General features: G+C 32.3%; 1 protein-coding gene across 5 annotated transcripts in view; it reads left to right on the forward strand.

Moving 5' to 3' along the window:
* Positions 1-19989, forward strand: part of LOC124529793 (voltage-dependent T-type calcium channel subunit alpha-1G-like) — a 144029-nt gene that overhangs the window by 109359 nt on the left and 14681 nt on the right. For 3 of the 5 annotated variants that reach the window (XM_047103708.1, XM_047103705.1, XM_047103710.1), the window contains exons 4-15: positions 5925-6036; positions 6690-6823; positions 7960-8057; positions 14742-14913; positions 17140-17416; positions 17497-17589; positions 17669-17901; positions 18016-18130; positions 18500-18592; positions 18807-18960; positions 19157-19195; positions 19789-19985. In XM_047103708.1, coding sequence (XP_046959664.1) covers positions 5925-6036; positions 6690-6823; positions 7960-8057; positions 14742-14913; positions 17140-17416; positions 17497-17589; positions 17669-17901; positions 18016-18130; positions 18500-18592; positions 18807-18960; positions 19157-19195; positions 19789-19985 — 1717 coding nt within the window. The remainder of the gene's footprint in view (positions 1-5924; positions 6037-6689; positions 6824-7959; positions 8058-14741; positions 14914-17139; positions 17417-17496; positions 17590-17668; positions 17902-18015; positions 18131-18499; positions 18593-18806; positions 18961-19156; positions 19196-19788; positions 19986-19989) is intronic. The other 2 variants (XM_047103709.1, XM_047103706.1) reach the window with 1 other exon arrangement.

A 19989-nucleotide genomic window follows, 5' to 3' on the forward strand; every position in this document is an offset into this window, starting at 1 on the left:
ACGTATTTCAATTCAAACTTATATTTACCAAGTTTTGCTAGAAATAATATTTAACTATTTAATTTGAGCTAAATATACGGCAATAAATTATACAGCTACATTATAAAAAATACGTATTTGCTGCGGAATCGTAATATTAATCTGTTTTATTATTACATAAATATATTTAATATATAAATATACTGTTAGGCCTTCTGACACATTTGAAAAAGACAGTTTCGTGCTTAATCCTCCATGCAGCTTAAATGCCTGTTGGTGGATAAAATCAAAAAATCAAAATAATCTTTATTCAAGTGGGCTTTTACAAGCAAAGGCTTTAAGTGAAGCTACCACCGGTTCCGAAAATAGATTCTACCGAGAAGAACCAGCAAGAAACTCAGTAGTTACTCTTTTTCAACATTTAAAAAAAAATAATGTTAGTTAATACAATTATTTAAATTAACCTATCATGCGTAGAAGTCAACCGGTATTAATTCCACGCTTTTTTATCATCTACAAAATCTTGTATCGAGTAATAAGCCTTTTTTACATAGACAAGTGAAGATTCTAAATAGATATGAACGTGCAACTCTCTCAGTTTGTGTAAAGGATTGTTATAAATTTAGATTAATGCTTACACATAGTCTTCTTAATGCATCCTAATAAGTAAGTACTTGAATTATAATCCTCATTATTATTTCGTGTTGCTACGCTGGTACATACATTATGTTCGTATCGTAGATAGGGCTTGACCTAATCCAGTGTTATTACAGGCATAGGATTCCTTTTTACAACTTCAGCGAGTCTGAACAGATACATTATCAGTTCAGCACAGTATTTGTATATATGCCGTTCCGTTCTAATTTAAAATAAATATTTTATGACATATTCGTAATATCTGAAAAATGAACTAAAAGCTTGGTTTAAAATTTCATCGTACATCTAAACGATACAGAACACGATACGACTATATAAAATTCTCTCATAAAATTCGTGTAATGCTAAAATTGTTGCTTCGAGCGTATGCAGAAATTTCCATTCTCTTAGCAACAAAAATGTAAACCAGTCTTGTCTCAAAGTTAAGCTAAGGCCAGATAGATAAAAATCATTATTTTATTTTGATTATCAATTCGAAGTACTGCCACGACACAGACATACTTTCAAATTTATAGTATAAGTATAGATAGTCAATCATTTTCAAATGTAAATTATGTAGCAAGAGCATTTAAAGTAATTTTCGTTTAAGAGCTGAGATGGCCCAGTGGTTAGAACGCCTGTATCGTAACCGATGATTTTGAGTTCAAACCCAGGCAAGCACTATATATATGTATATATATGCTTAATTTGTGTTTATAATTAACCTCGTAGCGTAGCCTGTACATTTCCCACTGCTGAAATAAGGCCTCCTCTTCCATTAAGGAGAGGGTTTGGAATATATTCCATGCGGTTTAGTGGAATGCACATGTGGCAGAATTTCGATGAAATTAGACACATGCAGGTTTCCTCAAGACGTTTTCCTTCACCGCCGAGCACGAGATTATATTATGAATTATAAACACAAATTAAGCACATATGGTGCTTGCCTGGGTTTGAACCCGCGGTCATCGGTTAAGATGCTCGCGTTCTAACCACTGGTCCAACTCAGCTCCATAATTAATTAAATTACATACTACCCTTATGAAGTACTCTATATTATAAAACAATGTCTCTGCACGGATTCCTAAATTGAATAAACTCAAAATACACCGAACGGATTTTTATACAGTTTTCACCAATGAAATCATTCATCATATTTCTGGAAATTTTAGTTTTACAATTCATTACGGTTTTATGTAAATTGGCTAAAATATGGCGATGTTAGTTGTAAATGTCGGTAAAAATATTCCAATCGGGAGCTTCACTAACGAGCACCCCTTAAACCAATATTGTAGTTATATCGATTACAATATCAACGATTTATCTTGACCCTTCTCGTTCCAAGCCAGGACTGGTATAGAATATGAATTACGAGTATTTTCAATTGGGTATTATAATGTTATCTCAGGCCTGATTTCATGTAAAAGTCTATTAATGTATACCTGTAATACCTTAATTTAATTAATCCTAGGAAATTTTATAAGCATGTTTAGTTAAATTCGTACTTATGTGTGCGTGTGCCGCGTGTATTATAAATCGAAGTATTAGGTTGCTTTTTTATCGATATTTTTCAAATATTACTAGTTATTCTGTACATAGACACAAGATATATTTCTAGATCTAGGATACTATAACCATGACATCATCACCAAAGTACTCCGCTAAGAAAGGTTATTTAATAAATAATATTACTTCAAGGGTCCACCCCGCTTATTATTAGACTGATAACTTTGTATGAATTCTACTCATATGAGCGAACTATATATGCATGCGTCTTTACCAACAAATGTTAAGGCAGTGTTTAATTAAACTATACTATATATTTTTCAATCGAATGTTTACATAAACACATATCGCTCTTTCTATCATATTTACAGCGTTTATAAATAAGGCCGGAAGAGTTTCCAGAACTATCTGGCTAATTAGTTTGTGTACAGGGTATCCAGTACGTATGTCTTCCAACTTTGTAACCGCTGTTGGTTGGAAGTTTGTTGTCTCACGGAAACGTACGTGGCTAGTATAAGCTATGCATATACGTTGATTAAAACTAAATTAAGATATGAAATAATGTAAGATAACAACACGAACATGTTCATTTATACATCTTGGTTACCTAAACTTTGAAATGGCGGCCAATAAAACGCACGTCATGGCCACCTCAGTCTTCAATAATAATAAGAAGAAGAAACTGTCAGCCAATCGTCTTCTATTTCAAGCTTGAGTTCAGTTCCAATACCTTCTTCAGATATTAATTTACCTGGTGTCATGATCTCCACTCTAGATCATGTCTGTTTTGACAGTTAACAGTCCATCACAATACTTCACCAGCCCTATACCACTTCAATGTAGTAATTTTGCCAACTATGTCGGCTGTCGTAACTCCAATTGTTTTCCTTATAATAACATTTCTGATTTTAGCCTTTAAAGATACAATCTGATTGGTTTAAATTCGAACATAGCTGGGTCCATAGCACGCTGTCCGACCTCGAATTTGTGGACTACCTGCAATTATTATCCACATTTCGGCTAAAAACATATTTCCAACAGAATAATGATTTTGACATGAGTTCGATCTACTCTCAACTCGTTTCTCTAGGATAATAAAAGTCCTTCTTGTGTTCTATTCTATAATGTTCCATTAGCAGTTGGCAAGGTTACCCTAAAAACATCCTCAATGTACGTCAATCTGATACTAAGTAAGAAAACTTATTTAATAATTTAATCAAACATTGTCCGCAGACATTTTTAACTTTGCCGTTACGTGAATTCAAATCCTTTACAAAAAATACGTTGGTAATAAAGGCATATTATTCGATACAAGATTTTGAAGATGATAAAAAAGCTTGGAATTAATACCTATGTTGACTTCCAAGCAGGATACATTATATACATATATTGTATTTAACTAATAACATTGTATTTTTTAAATGTTGATAAAGAGTAACTTCTGAGTTTTTGCCGGTTCTTCTCGGTAGAATCTACTTTCCGAACGAGTAGTAGCTTCACCTAATTGTTAAATGATTATTCAAAAGTGCTTGTAAAAGCCCACTTTAATAAAGTTTAGTTTGATTTTGATTTTTTTAAACATAATGAAAAGCTGTCGGTAAAACAGTCAAGCTTAGATTAAAAAGAAAATAGTAACAAACGTCTAATTAAAAATTTGCTACCGTTCATAAACACAACAGTACAATATACGCACCTCATGCAGTTTCACGTGTAGATAGCAAAATGAATTCGCAAGCTTCACAATTGAATTCAGTTGTTAGAAACTGTTAATCAATCACCGGTTCTCCTCTGGGATTAATTGGAAATTGTAACTGTATTCACTGCTCTGAAATCCTAATTAAGCCACGTCCTAACAAATGACCAGCCGCTGAACACAGATAATGAAATCAGATTAAATTTTAAATATGTAATCCACATAACAAAATCGCATTTGATTTTATTATGAGGTTTATCCGTTTAATCAATATATCATTTCACTTACTGACTGTCAATTTCTGAAATGATGCCAAGCCAATTAGCTAATCCGCCTAAATGCTTAACGCTCATTGGTCGCTCATAACATCATCGTCTGCTAAGCCAATGGCTACTCAATTTAAAGACAAATTAGTCAATCGTGAATAAAATAATTCAAAATTGAATTAGGAAACGTCGAAATCAAATTTCGAAGATATTGTAATAGGGCCGAATTCTTCCCGTAAGGAATTACGAAATTATTTTTTTTTAATATATAAATTATACCCTTTATAGAGTTTCTCGGTATAGTATATCCAACATAGGTGTGTATTATCTACAACTACTGATTATTATATACTGAATATACTCAATATTGAACATTAATATTATATAATGTGTCACATAGTGGCATTAAACCCCTTTCTATAGATTTAAAATAAACATTTTAAAGGCCTAAAAGTATATTTATATTTTTTTCTGTGTTGAGTGTAACAATTTTAAATACATCACTACAGGTGAGTTAACATTAAATACAAGAGTACTATTAAAATTCCAGATTGAACCAGTTAAATCGTTCATTACCCTTGTATAAATAAAATCAACAGCGATAAAAACTCAACATGTACTATAATTTATGTTGTTTGATTTTTTAAAGCTTTCGCACCTTTACCTATTTTTATTTGAAAAATTTTAATTCAGGAGTATTATTCGTGAAACATTTTTAACCTCGCAGGATAACCATACTTGTTATAAGACTTTTCTCTGACATCCCTTAATACATTTAGTTATAAGTAATTACGTGAAGTCTAACGTGAGTTTAAGATTAAGTTTTTCATATGAAAATTTCTTAAATACTTTCGTATTTCTTACATACTTGATAATGTAATGTATGTTATAATTGTTATCTATATACGCAACTAAAACAAGTTACAAATATAAACTTCTTACAATACTGCTTTTAAAACTGAATACCAGAAAACGTATACTTTTCTATTGTGAGGTTAAACTCTCAAGAATTTTATGTGTCCTAATGGATATTAAAACACTAACGACTATGGGAACGTCTTGGAAATCAGCTGATCACCTTTACGCGGTTCTAAAATTAATTTTTTAAATTTATCATTAAAAACAAACATTACTCAACAAAAATACGCCAGTTATTCAGTCTGAGGAATTTCGTAGGTAGAATTTTAACAGTCAACAAGAAAGTGTTGCTTCTATGTTAAATAAAATTGCTGTATTTATAATCGGGAATCATTTTCTATAAATAAATTCAGAAAGAATAAAATTAACTTTTAAATGAGTTTTATACGGCATGAAGAGGATTTCATTTTGAATTATTGTACAGTTAAGTTTTTGTGCAGTGAAGTGTATTTTTAGTTAATTAATTTAATTAAGCTGCGCTATTTTATTTCACATTTTTCACTCGTTTGAGTTTTAATCAAATCAAGTGGCGTTCAGCGTTCTCGTATAAAGTTTATAACTCAACTTTAGAAAAACTTCAGAAAAAAGAAATTACGTAATTGAAGAACTACCGAGGCGTATTTGATTAAAGAGCTCGGACTCCGATTCAACTTTTTTTTTACACAAAAAAGTAATAAGTTTTTATTATCAAGTCTTTTTAAGGTTCGTCTTGTAATATTATTAAAATTACGAAAGTACATTCGCAAACGAAATTCATATGGCTTATAATTTTTTTAGTAATATTTAACAAAAGGCTAAGCACGATTATTTTCAACACTATGCCTTAATCGAAATTTAATTCATTCTAAAGTCGTTTTTTATGTCAATGCCTTATAATGAACAAACTTCAAGTCTGAGAAAACTAATTTCCTTAACGTAAGCTATACATGGTTCGAAAGAATATCAATGCTGGTGATATTACTGAACTGCGTCACACTGGGAATGTACCAGCCCTGCGTTGATGACCAATGCATCACCAACAGATGTAAAATTCTACAGGTAAGCGTTTAAAATCATTATATTATATACATATTTTACTAAAACATAATGCTGCTTATAAACATTTTTCCTATAGTGAATAGATAATGAGGCGTTACATCATATGTCGCGAGGATTAGATTACTTTGTACATCCTTCAAGCAAAAAAACATAAAACAATATTTTTTGCATTACGTTGAATATAATTGATGGATGAATCAAACTATCAGGCTTAAAAATAATATTTGTGTAATATAAATGTGTGTAATTTATTATAATATTGTTTTTATTATAGTAATATTATTTTAATCATTTTCATGATAAGTGTACATTTGTTTTTATATTTAAATAAGATGCTAATATTTAGTCTGATGGTAAACAGCTTGTTTATTGTTAAATAAAATCTTAATACAATCTTCATCACAACATTGAAAATTTTGCTTATCTTAATTATAAATATTTATAAATTATCGTCATAATATACATATATTGTCATTTATAATGTCGATAACGATAATGATTTCTTGCAATCTGATTGGTTTAAATTTGCCATGAAAAATATAAATCAATCAATGGAAACAAAGCTCATAATATCTCTTGATAAAAAAAATAGTTGTAATTACTTGAGCAATGAATAATGATTTTGTTATATTAATCGTGTATTAATGTTTCAGGTTTTCGATGACATAATATTCGCATTTTTCACCCTTGAGATGACAATTAAAATGGTGGCGATGGGTGTTTACGGGCACGGCACGTACCTTGCCGACTCTTGGAATAGATTAGATTTCTTTATTGTTATGGCTGGGTAAGGCATTATATTATACACAGGCTGAATACTACTGGTAATAAAAAGTAAATAGCATAATAGGTAGCTTTGAGGAAATTACTTATTCCACTAACGGTTACATTGTTTTTATTATATAAGACCTACTGGTGACTAATCTTGAGAACTTTGATGTCATGCCTCTTGTTTTTTTTACGGTCGGATGAGCATATGGGCCACATGATGGTCACCATTACCCATAGACAATGACGCCGTAAAAGATATTAACTATTCCTTAAATCGTCAATGCGCCACTAACCTTAGGAACTAAGATATTATGTCCCTTGTGCCTATAGTTATACTAGCTCACTCACCCTTCAAACCGGAACACAACACCTACCCAGAACGGCTTGCACAAAGCCCTACCACCAAGTTCACTAGTAGTACTCATTCAACGCAACAACATGCTTTTTGGGAGAAGAATATTTGATGAGTGAGTTGTATCTACTCGGACGTACATATGTGTACGAAACCCTGTCACCAAAGTATTGAGTTCGTATTACTTTGTTACTGTTCGAGGCACGAGTGCGCCAATTACAAGCACAAGGGACAAAATATCGCAGATCAATATTGGTAGTACATTGAAGGTGAAAGGAATGTTTTAAATTTCTCACAGTACCTGTCTATTGCGTATGAAATTAATATTGACTTACTTTTAATTAAGTAATTCCCCACACTGCCTAAAAAACAATGACTAAAACCTATTTTTAAGACTACGATGAATAATTCTCCCCCGTGATGTTTGTGAATTATTAGAAAAAGTATATTTTGTATTAAACAATGAAAGGCAAGAAAACCTTATATAAAATGGTTGATTATGTTTTAATTGAGGCACGTCTTAGACTTTCGAACTATGTTTATTATAATTTGTTTCGAAGATTAAGTGTCATCATACTGACGTGACCTGATTATCTAATATGTTTACTACTAAGGACCAAATTCCGATAAAGAATTCAGTAAACATTTTTATTGCTTGCTTATAATTCGAACAGATCTCATAATAAAAAACTGTAATGTACTTAACTTATAAGTGATCGTTTTATTTGATATCTTGATTTAAAACTTAGAATAACTTTTAATATATTTTCTTTAGAAATATTACGCTTGGATTGTTTCAGGGCTCTAGAATACGCTTTGAACGTGGAGAATATTAATTTATCTGCCATCAGGACTATAAGAGTGCTCAGACCATTGAGGGCTATCAACAGGATACCTAGTGAGTATCTTCACAATATTTTAGGCAAATTTTTTATCACGGCTATTTACTAAATTAACTATTACATCGTTTAGTAGAATAAAATAATAATTAATTTAGTAAAACAAACGAAAATATACTTAATTCAAATTAACATTGTAGAAGCATTTTTGAATCATCATTATAAAGGAAAAAATTAATGTAATGTTACCACCGTGAGCTAACTGTAGCACGCCATTTGATTTAAAATCCTGTAAATATCTCGTTCCTAGGCAAAGGCTCCTTTCCTTTTGAGGATAAGGCTTTAAAGCTTAAACTTATCCAGTTCAGACTGGTGGCATGTAGCAGATGAATTATGAACCGTAAATTAAGCACATGAAAATAATTAATTTATTTATTATTACTCATATCAATCTAAAATGATAAAGACTTTTAATAAATTGCATGCTTAATACGAGAGATGAGATGAGAGGTTGAAACGTGTTTATGTTAACCAATGATCACAATTTCAAGCCCGGACATGTATCACTGAATTTTCATGTGCTTAATTTGCATTTAAAGTGCATCTCACTAATGCAAAGAAAACGCCATGAATAAACCTACATATGTCTAATTTCAATGTAATTGGAAACAGTATCCACCCGCATAGAAGCAGCGTAGTTAAGTAAGCTACTAATATAATCCTAAAAGGAAGAGAAGAATTTACCTTTAACCCATAGGAAGTTTACAAGATGGTTCCTTAATTTATTTTAATCAATCGATCACCACAATGTCGACCTCCGTGGTTGAGTGGTGTGTGCACCGGTTTTCATGGGCACGCCACTCCGAGGTCCCGTGATCGAGTCCCGGCCGAGTCAATGTAGATTATCATTAGTTTTCTATGTTATCTTGGGTCTGGGTGTTTGTGGTACCGACGTCACCGATTTTCCATAACACAAGTGCTTTAGCTTACATTGGGATCAGAGTAATGTATGTGATGTTGTCTCATATTTATTTATTTATTTATAAGGACATTATTGGTCATTCAACAGTTGAATGATCGACAAAATCCCTCCAAACACAGTTATTGTCGCTACCCAACAGGCAATTTGCCTGGTTTTAAAGAAAATCCCCGTCGAGGTACTTACAGAAATTAACCCTGAACAAAATTGAGAGCGTGGGCGGGCGATCGATGCGCAACAAGTGAACCCACAAACGTGGATACGGAGAATATTAGATCAAGAGAGCCATTCTACAAGCAAATTTACATTACCCTCGAACGAATCTCACACAAACTTCACCGCTGTATATTTTTTCGCTGCATTAACTATCGACCGTTATAGTTCGTATACAATCACCATAATTTCCAAGAAAACATCCTCGAGTAAAGAAAGAAATTTCGTTTTCGAAATCAAATCAGGAAAGTCGTTATAATTCCGTCGTAGGGACTTTGAGACACGCATTGTTTGGTATGACGATTTCTTTTATAACTTCACGTGAAAGTAATTTATTTGTAAATTTGTCCATACAAAAAAAAAACACATCATAAAGCTAGTTCCGAGCAGAATAAAAGAAAGGCTAAAGATAGAAAAACCAGCTGAGGAATTGAATTGAATCCAAGCCATTCTTAAGGATTTAAATAAGTTGGATCTTGTTAATGAGTGACTGAAAGCGCCTTTAATTTATACTACCTGTGCCCGCGAACTAGTACGCGTTTGAATACAACAAAAAAAATTTGTAGCCAAAGTTACTCCCTATGATATCAGTTATCTGTCAGTGAAAGTGCCGTCAAAATCGGTCCAGTCGTTCCAGAGATTAGCCGGAACAAACAGACAGACAGACCGACACAAGTTGTAAAAAAAAATATTTTGGTATATGTACACGTACAGTGTATGATATATATATATATATATATATATATATATATATATATATATATATATATATATATATATATATATATGTATATATATATACATATGCATGGAGTAAATAAGGGCTATTTTAATATTACAGACTCTCCAATTTTATTATATGTATAGATTAATAAAACAATAGATATCCCCTGTGAAATTTCTAAGGCTTGTGCTCTTATGTTATACTGGGGGTAGGGAAATATTCTTTCCGGCTGACGTTTTCTTTGGACCCTTCGTATGCGGAACACTAAAAATTATCCCACAAGTTCTTTGTTCACACGCACTAATGGATGTTTCTCTTGATTGCGAACTTCATTTCGAGGAAACAAAGGCGAGGCTTAATTAAAAATATCTTTCATTCTTAATTACATGTATAGGGACTAGATTTCATGTTATTGTGTCAAAAAAATCATAATATTTCTTGTCTTTAAATAACTAAAGAAAATATTCATCGTTTGTGATTTTAGAAGTTGTACACATTTTTGATGTTAGTTCGTACACCGTCTTGTATTCATTCCACTTATCACAATAAAACCAACAGAATAATAATCGCATTGCGAATATAACCTGCCTGGTATCTTGATGCTATTCTCGCTAATAGGTTGGTACATTTGCCTTAACGCCTCATAGTTAGTTTATACCGTAGACTAGGTCTTGGGAACAAAACATAACCTGGGCACTTGAAAAGGTATTGGGTTTTTTTGACGAGAATTTTTAATCTGGATTTACTGTCCAAACAATGAATATTGGTATATTTTAAATTGAAACTCCCTGTATATTGGTTGCGTTCGGTTTTTATTGACCTTACACAATGTCTTGCAAAATTATTTTCGTAACTAAAATTCGGCTATTTTAATAACTGCTCTATTGTACTTGGAACAATGCAACCGAACAACAAATTAACTTCTCTTGTTTTAAAATTTAGTTTAAAATATATTTTTCAATGGTTATTTTTTTTTACAGAATGTGAATAAATGTTGTATCACGGAAGTAATACCTTTTTAATGCGTCATATTATAAACGTCTATTAAACACTCACACATCCAAAATATATCTGTGTGGTTAATAGATGTTATATGTGTGGGAATTCAATTAAATATAATTGATGTTTTTAAAGTTTGTAATACTCTAGTAGCATTCAACTCACTTGTATACTTTGAAATAAATTAATTGATTCACACACATGAAATGTGACAAGGTTTCAACAAAGTCGCCATATGATTTTTACAAGATCTAAATATCACAATAATACTACGATCTGTTAAAATAATAATCAAAGATTTGTATTATAGGTGTGTACAGATGAAAAAACTCGCCGTCAAAAAGGCGCCTCTTTACGTTAAAATATCGTCGTGCATTAACAGATACATATAATTTAATTTACTTTTTTTCGCTTCTTAATTCTCACATTCGTCATCTCAAGCACACTAATACGTTTTGAAAACACAAGCGACTCTCATAATAATGTACGCTAATAATTTATCATGAAGGGAGTGAATAGATTTATACCATATGGGACAGTCAATTTAATAAGAGTTTATTTTTAATATCTCCAAATATCGCAGAATATTTTAGTTATTATATAATATATATCTACTACAGATAACACGCGATATAAAATTCGTCTAATTATTGAAACGGAAGGTGGGCGAAGACAGCATAAGAATTGTTGTATAGTTATAAACAATATTTATTTAATAGTCAGAGTAACCAGGTATATAAGGGGGCGCAAACTACACCTTAGTGCTCCAAGCCAACCTCACCTGCCTGTGGTGCATCCTGCTGACCAGCAAACTAGGCTCTGGCGACCGACTGATGGTGGTATTACCATCAACAAAATAGGCGTAGTTAAATACCACAGGCCGATGACGGGCCGCAGCGTCACCGGTGCGAGAAGCTATGTCCTGCGATCGCCAACCTAGCGTGGCGATTATGGTCAATATCCTTCATATGCAGACCACAGTGGCGTGCACTTGGAGAGGCCTATGTCCAGCAGTGGACAAAAACGTCCTGATGATGATGATGATGAGAGTAACCACCGCGCTCAAATTCAACAATATCGATATCGTTCATTACAAATACATCCGCTATTTGAGCAAAATTCAAATCACATTTAAGTAGATCAGTTGTAAAAATCGTATCGCGAAATTAAATAACATTGAAACATAATGTAAAATATAATATTATTCTAAATTATATACGCGTTAGTCGTAGCGTTGAATTTAACATTATAATATATTATCAACTAAGGCCCATATAAATTATTCATCGTTTAATTTGAACGTTGTTAAAGCATTGACATTAGAGATGATTCGTCTTTCCCATTGCGTACAGAACACTATACGGAATACTCTGTAAAATCAGAGACAAAGCATTCAGTTTACAAAGGGGTAAAAGCAACGAAATTGTATAAATCACACCATCTAGTTGCACTCTGAGGTCGTTAGTTGAACTCAACAAAGGTTAGCGACAAAGTTTTACAAAACACTCGAGATAAACCAGGACAATAGTGAATGATAATAAAGACAGATAACACTAGTTTACGCTATCTTTTATCTATCTATATATTTTTCAACGAAAACAACAACAGCCTGTAAATTCCCACTGCTGGACTAAAGGCCTCCTCTCCCTTTAAGGAGAAGGTTTGGAACATATTCCACCACGCTGTTCCAATGCGGGTTAGTGGAATACACTTGTGGCAGAATTTCTAGGAAATTTGTCACATGCAGGTTTTCCTCACGATGTTTTCCTTCACCGCTGAGCACGAGATGAATTATAAAGACAAATTAAGCACATGAATCAGCGGTGCTTGCCTGGGTTTGAACAATCATCGGTTAAGATGCACGTGTTCTAACCACTGGGCCATCTCAGCTCATATATTTCTCATTATCAATTAATTGTAGTTAACAACATGCTCACATGACTTCAACAGCGTCTACGAATATCCGATAGTGAAACTAAGTATCCTTGAATTCACAAATTTGATCGGTCAGATTCAAAGTTATGAACTTGTCCTAATTACTTTGTTTCCGCATCGATAGTCATATTTCCGCCATTTATAATATATGTTACAGAGTTACCCTAGCCATCAATACGGTGTTATGACATTTGATTCTATATCATAATTTATATCACATTATTATTGCATATTATTAATATAGCAGGGACTATTTAATTCACTTTTTTAAATACAATTAATTGATCAATAATTTGTAAAACTGTAATTGATATTATTTTATATGGCATAGTATTTAATACTGGTATGTAACACTATTTCTTATTTTAAATATGATTGAGCTGTCATGAGAAAACAATTGGACGATAGCGGGGCATTCGAACAAAATATAGAGAGATTGGAGCATCATTGTAAAACGATAATGTTATATTGGCCATCCCGAACTACTGAAATTACATATATTAACTATAAACTTTAATTATATAAAATAATAAACTAAAGCCTAATACTATGACACTATGACATAATCATCATCATCGTTATCAATACATAGTATACAAAGTCTCTTACTGCTGTCGGACCCTATGTCTACTTAGATCTTTAAAATTACGTTACGGATTTTGGTGCGGTTCCTTTTAATAGATAGTGTGATTCGAGAGGAATGTTTTTGTATATAATAAATGGACAATATAGGGAAGAAACGCCGATAACTTAAGATGTCGTAAATATACAAATTCTGTACTATATATAGTATCAGTATTGCAACCGTACGTAGCCGGGGCGGGTTATCGTAGCCATAATATTTAAACTTGAACTGAATGTACATTACATTATCATAATTATTATTGAAAATTAAAATATACCTTACAATAGAGTTGTTGATCAAAGGATTGACACCAAGAGATAAAATATAATGTCATTTTACATACATCAACACAACAACGTTTGACATTTACAAGTTTATAAATATAAAATACTAATATTTAAATATAATAAGCCCGTTTGAAATCATCGACGCGTTCACTTCTCTTGATCGGCTTAATAATTTAATATAAACTAATAAATCAAGATAAAAGAAAGTCCACAATATATATAGCTCCGTATAAAAGAACAAGCTCATCAGCATCCTTGCGTATAAAATGGCTAAATAAAGACGCAAGTGCCCTTCAATCTACTTATTTATGTACAAATTAATGAAATATCATAGGTTCGCTTCATATAATTGATATTAGCAGTATTTTCTTGTCCTTTTTTTCTATTGACAACACGTAATAATTAAAAATCAATAGCTTGTATTAAATTTCTCGCAGCTGTATCATATTGTATTTATATCTGCAGGTTTACAACAGGGTGTAGAAACCATACGTATTTATAAATCGTTAAAATATAATTATTTTTAATTGACAAAATACTTCTATAAATATAAATTCGTGTAAACGAGATACTTCTATATTAAATCCATAAAATTAAATGACATGATACTTTTACGGGCGGCCATGTTTGACGTTTACGGGTGCGTTCAAAAAGTGTGTTCCAAAAAAATAATATAAAGGTTTTCATCCAATGAATTGAATAAAAAAAGCGTTGAAATAATATTTATTGATTTACGTATAATGTAAATAACAATTATATTATTTTTAATGAAATTAAACAGTAACTACTAGAATCAACGTACCGAGCCATCAGCTGTAGGTGGTAGCTTTTACATATTATTTTATTCCGCAATATGATGATTCGAAAATGCTTGCTGTCTAAAGTGTCAATATATTACATAAAAAACGTGTTATTATTAATGTATCATTACAGAGAGCAATATTTTCTTCATTAATTTATATTTAATAATTTCTTTCACAGGCATGCGTATCTTGGTGATGCTTCTTCTGGATACTTTACCAATGTTAGGAAATGTACTTCTTTTATGTTTCTTCGTGTTCTTCATATTCGGAATTGTTGGCGTTCAGCTCTGGGAAGGCATCTTGAGGCAGCGATGCGAACTTGTCCTACCGCCGAACGTACTACGACCTAAGTATGTAATCTTGTTATTTGCACGTCATTTAACGTATTGTTTCATATCGGATCCTGTTTATATTATGGTTAAGAGTATTGAATTACGATTGTTTACATTTGAACATTTAAAATTTAGTATAGTTGTCTTAAATTTATCTGTTATGACGTTAAATTTTATCTTGGATTGAGACTTTGAAATTGTTATTTTTGTTATCGAATTAGAAAAAAAAATACAAAAATAAAGTATTATTATAGAATACGAATTCGTAAAGTGCCTTGGATAAAATAGCAGTATATAATGACATTTTTATTTTGTACCATTGCTCGAGATTCGCTCGTTTTAGAGGCACGTCCCATTGCTCAAGTTGACTGCATGCAATATTTAACGCTTACATCACAAAGAGCACATCCAGGGCTGCTCCACGTTATTGCGATATTATAATATATTGACAGACTCTTTCTCACATCGACATCACAGACGCGCATGTTCATATAGCTAAGCCACACGTTAATATTGCATTCCGTCGATACTCACACGAGACCCAGGTCGGATACACGCATGACGATTCGTTAACGTTGTTGCAAAACTAGACGTATCATGTAGTTATCAATGTCATGCAAATCTGGTACATAACATCGTTCACAAAGTAACAAATCTAGTCTCACTTGAATATAAAACAAGAACTTACAATTAACACAATAATTACCAAGTCTAACATATAGATTGTCGATGGAACACCATGTGTAAAGTAGATTGTATTGATAAGAAACCGAACATGTAAACATATCTATTATAGTTGTAACAAATAAGTCTTTACATTTTTGGTTTCTACATAGGAGTTACAGAATAAACCATACATATAATTAGGAAACATAACACCCGTCATTGCTTCCAAAATTTGTTTTCCAGAGACCTGTCTGAATGGTACAGAGTGCGCGTCAGAGTGAACTCGTAAGAATTTAGGATCACAATAAGTGTTACTATTGAGAATATGAAATCTGTTGTAACGTGAACCTTTACACATCTGCCGTCCAGATGTGCTATTTCTGTTGTTTTTTTTTTCTTCGCGAATTGGCAGTTTTATGACCAATGTTAGGGTTTAAGCGATTCAGCTAAATCCCTAAACTATTTACATTCTACGGACATGCATATGAGTTTGCCAGAACTTTGTTTTACAGAACTGCCAGTTTGTTCAATATTGATTACAAATATGATTAGATCCTTCGGTTACTTCTAAAATTTTCTTTTATTTATACATTTTTATGTTGATACAACTATTTTATTTCCAAGCCCATATTTTTTTGAATAAATACAAGCACTGTATAAAATAATGAACACCACACAGATTGTCGAAAAAAAATACATTCCTTTCCTTGCGAAATTAAGTAATGAAATCGATGTATACAGAGAACACAGTTTTAAATTTCTCTCAACATATATACGAATCATTCTCACTTCATTTATTTAACAATAAATAACGTCCTAATAAGTTAATATTTTACATTTTTCGGTGAGATTATCACAAAAGGTAAAACCACAATAAGCCTTATGGCGGTCATCAAAAGGACAAGTATCGTAACGATCGAGGACCTAAATGATTTGGGTTTCAAACTCCATATTCCATTTGCGCCGTTAACGGATAATGGCCAAGGATCCATTGCCGTTAATCTCCTCCATCCACTAATGTTCACCTGACTCTCCCAGTATTCCTTTATCAGCTCTTTTATTAAGGGCTATTGCTAATTATTTTCACCGATTTAACCCTTTTGCTTTCATTGTCCGCATGCTATATTTAATGTACCATTGGTTCTGCATTAATTGCATGACTAACAGTACCCGCTGGTATCATTATCTGCTTTCATTAGAGCTTTATATAGACGTAATTAGTGAAATGCCTTCAATTAGCAACTTAGCCATACAAACCTAACAATAAAACATTAGTTTCCTTCATAACTTCCCTTTGCCATATAATATTCGTCAACATTCAAAATACATAACGATCATATTATTTACTTGTAACTTTTAATAAAAAAAATCTTTTGTCATTGAGTCTTACTACAATAGGAATTGACTTATAGAAATTAGGTTTCATTTTTCCAGTACCAAAATTACCTATATATACACTCATGCTAATGTTCAATGATCAAACAAAAATTTAATATAAATAGGTTTTCATCAAATATTCTATTCTATTCTTTGCAACTATTTAGTGCAGATTATATACATATATTTCATTGTATATAGCATCTCGTTTCACTACGAGTTCTCGAAAGAGTTAGACTACATATGCACAACGCCGGAAGACAGTGGAATGCACCTGTGCGGAGACTTCCCACCGTATCGATATGGACCTCTCGTTTGCAACGAGTCTGCGAGACCATTTTCCTACAACCATCCGACAAATAATTCATGCGTTAATTGGAATCAATACTATACGAACTGTACCCAGAGGGGCTCGAATCCTTTTCAAGGCACAATATCCTTTGACAATATTGGTCTCGCTTGGGTTGCCATATTTTTGGTAAGTTTTCCTACAACTGTTTTTGTCGTATGAACTATATCATAAGAAATATCACTGTAATAATGAAATACTTCTTGTAGGTTATATCTTTAGAAGGTTGGACGGATATCATGTACTATGTTCAAGATGCTCATAGTTTTTGGGACTGGATATATTTTGTTCTTCTAATTGTGGTAATTTTTCATTAATACTTTAAAATGGTTGTAACTTTAAAGTCTTGATATATGTTAAGTACAAATTATATTTTTTTAGATTGGATCATTTTTCATGATAAATCTCTGCTTAGTCGTAATAGCGACTCAGTTCAGTGAAACAAAGAAACGTGAAATGGAAAGAATGCGAGCTGAGCGTGCACGCTTTACATCTTCATCAACGCTAGCTTCGTCGACTAACAATAGTGAGCCAGCTACTTGCTACGCTGAAATTGTCAAGTATGTCGCGCACTTGTGGAGACGGTTCAAAAGGCGGATGGCGAAAAAAATCAGGTAACAAAGGAAACATAACCCTGAGTTGTTGTATATTTTCTAACTACAATTTATAATTGGCAAAATATTATAAATAAAATATCATTTGAGATATAATTTTGAATTTTATTTCAGGGTATACAAATATCAACGAGCTCAATTGCAATGGCGAACAAGTCGAGAAACACTTCAATTACCATCGAATCGTCCGAAACAGCATCATCCTTGCTGTCCTCGTGTACATCCACAGGTATATTTTATTATTAAATAGCAGTCATTTTATTTTAAAACAAAATTCTAAATCATTACGTCGTGAAGACTTTAGGAGTAGTAGCAATCGGTGGAAATTTGCTTCGCTTTTTCCTATTATACTCCAATTATTCTACCACCAAACAATAACAATGTATTATTATGTTTCATTATGAAGAGTGAACAGTCCACTCATGTTTTCAAGCCTTCTTTTGTTCCTGTGCCTAGGTAACATAAGCCTACGTTTCAATTATCTCTATTTTCTAATTTATAGTAATCAGAAGTTGTTTTGTTATTATGAACAAAACAAAATATTCACCGTCTATTTTATACCGTATTCAAGTTATGTATTGTTTCAATCACAAACTAGGGTAATGGAAAAGGTGTTGATGAAGCAGGGGACGAGCCACTTAGCAGACCGAGCTTATTACGAGTGCCTTCACTCTCTGCCGCAGATCTTGAGGTACTGGAGTAAAACTAATTTATTGAAACAAACCGCCTTACATTATATAATTATTCACTACCTGTTCTATTTTATGTTTAACAGAGTAGACAAAAATAGTACCAATGTATTTGAAATTGGGTAATTTTCGAAATAAGAAATTCGTCTTATTCTTATTTTAAGTTAAAACAATAATTACGGTATATAGATATTATGATTTTTTTTCCTAATACAGAATGCATCCAATCTGTCACTCTTGTCGCCTCCGTCCCTTGCTCGAAGACGATCTTCAGTAATGTTTAGCGACACGGTTCTTCTACATGTGCCGAACGCACAAAATCTGGCTCATCCACATAATGTCTGCTCATCTGAGAAAATGACACAAACTGGTAAGAACAACAAATGCGATGAAATTAGTTATAAACATTTGTGGTAAACATAACATCATTTTGTTGATTACCATCTTAACATAACCTCAGGCCGCACATTCTTAATTTATCTTATTTCCTATTCCAAGTTCTTTAAACTTACTTTTTCTTATAAACAAATCATGTAATTTTTTAACAAATGAAAAAATATTTATAGATTCATTGTGTCAACGTGACTGGCTTAAGTGCCAAAGTGGTGAGTCTAGAGAGGTAGATCTAGACATGATGTTAGACGGGCATGCGCAACTATACTTAAACTTTACTATTTTCTTGCACTTCTTACGATCTTCGATGAAAAGATATTATTAAACATAAAAGTTAATTTTAAAAAAAAACTTCTACGAAAACGTTATTTAAATACGTATGTGTCTCAATGATAATTCTCACCTCATTTCGTATTGAAAAATATCAGTGGAATAATAAACATTTTTCAATCTGTCAATGTTATCCGATGTTTAGAAGCTCAAGAGATTTGCGTACAATACACGGATTTCTGTTACAAAATATCTTTACTCTTATATCAACTTAATGATTAATCCTTTCTTTTCTTACATAGATGTCACTGCTCCGCTTTTATATATTAATGTGTACCTTCGTAAAACAATCGAAGTTCCATATCGTTCACTTCAGATGTTAGATTTAGTTTCATTATAAGTATCATAAGATGTAAATACTTTTTGGTTATAAAAAAATATAATCAATCTAATGATACTTTTAATAATTTCCTTTAGATTATATATGTGTAAAATTAGTATATCTGCACAGTAGTGACTCTAATTTTGGGCATAGAGTTCGACCTGCCAGCAGGAGAGACAGCGGAAGAACGCGCAGCTGCTGGTGGAACCATGTCATGTCAAGAACTACTAGCATTATCTGGAGCTTTGTCAGCCGCCTTACCAACTGGGCAAGTCGCTTTAGATTCATTCTTCGAAGAACTAACCAAAGGAATTAGCAAACGAGCTGGTGAAGACAAATTGGACGCGAAGGTAT

This window comes from Vanessa cardui, chromosome 5, assembly GCF_905220365.1.
Source record: "Vanessa cardui chromosome 5, ilVanCard2.1, whole genome shotgun sequence".
Classification (NCBI taxonomy): domain Eukaryota; kingdom Metazoa; phylum Arthropoda; class Insecta; order Lepidoptera; family Nymphalidae; genus Vanessa; species Vanessa cardui.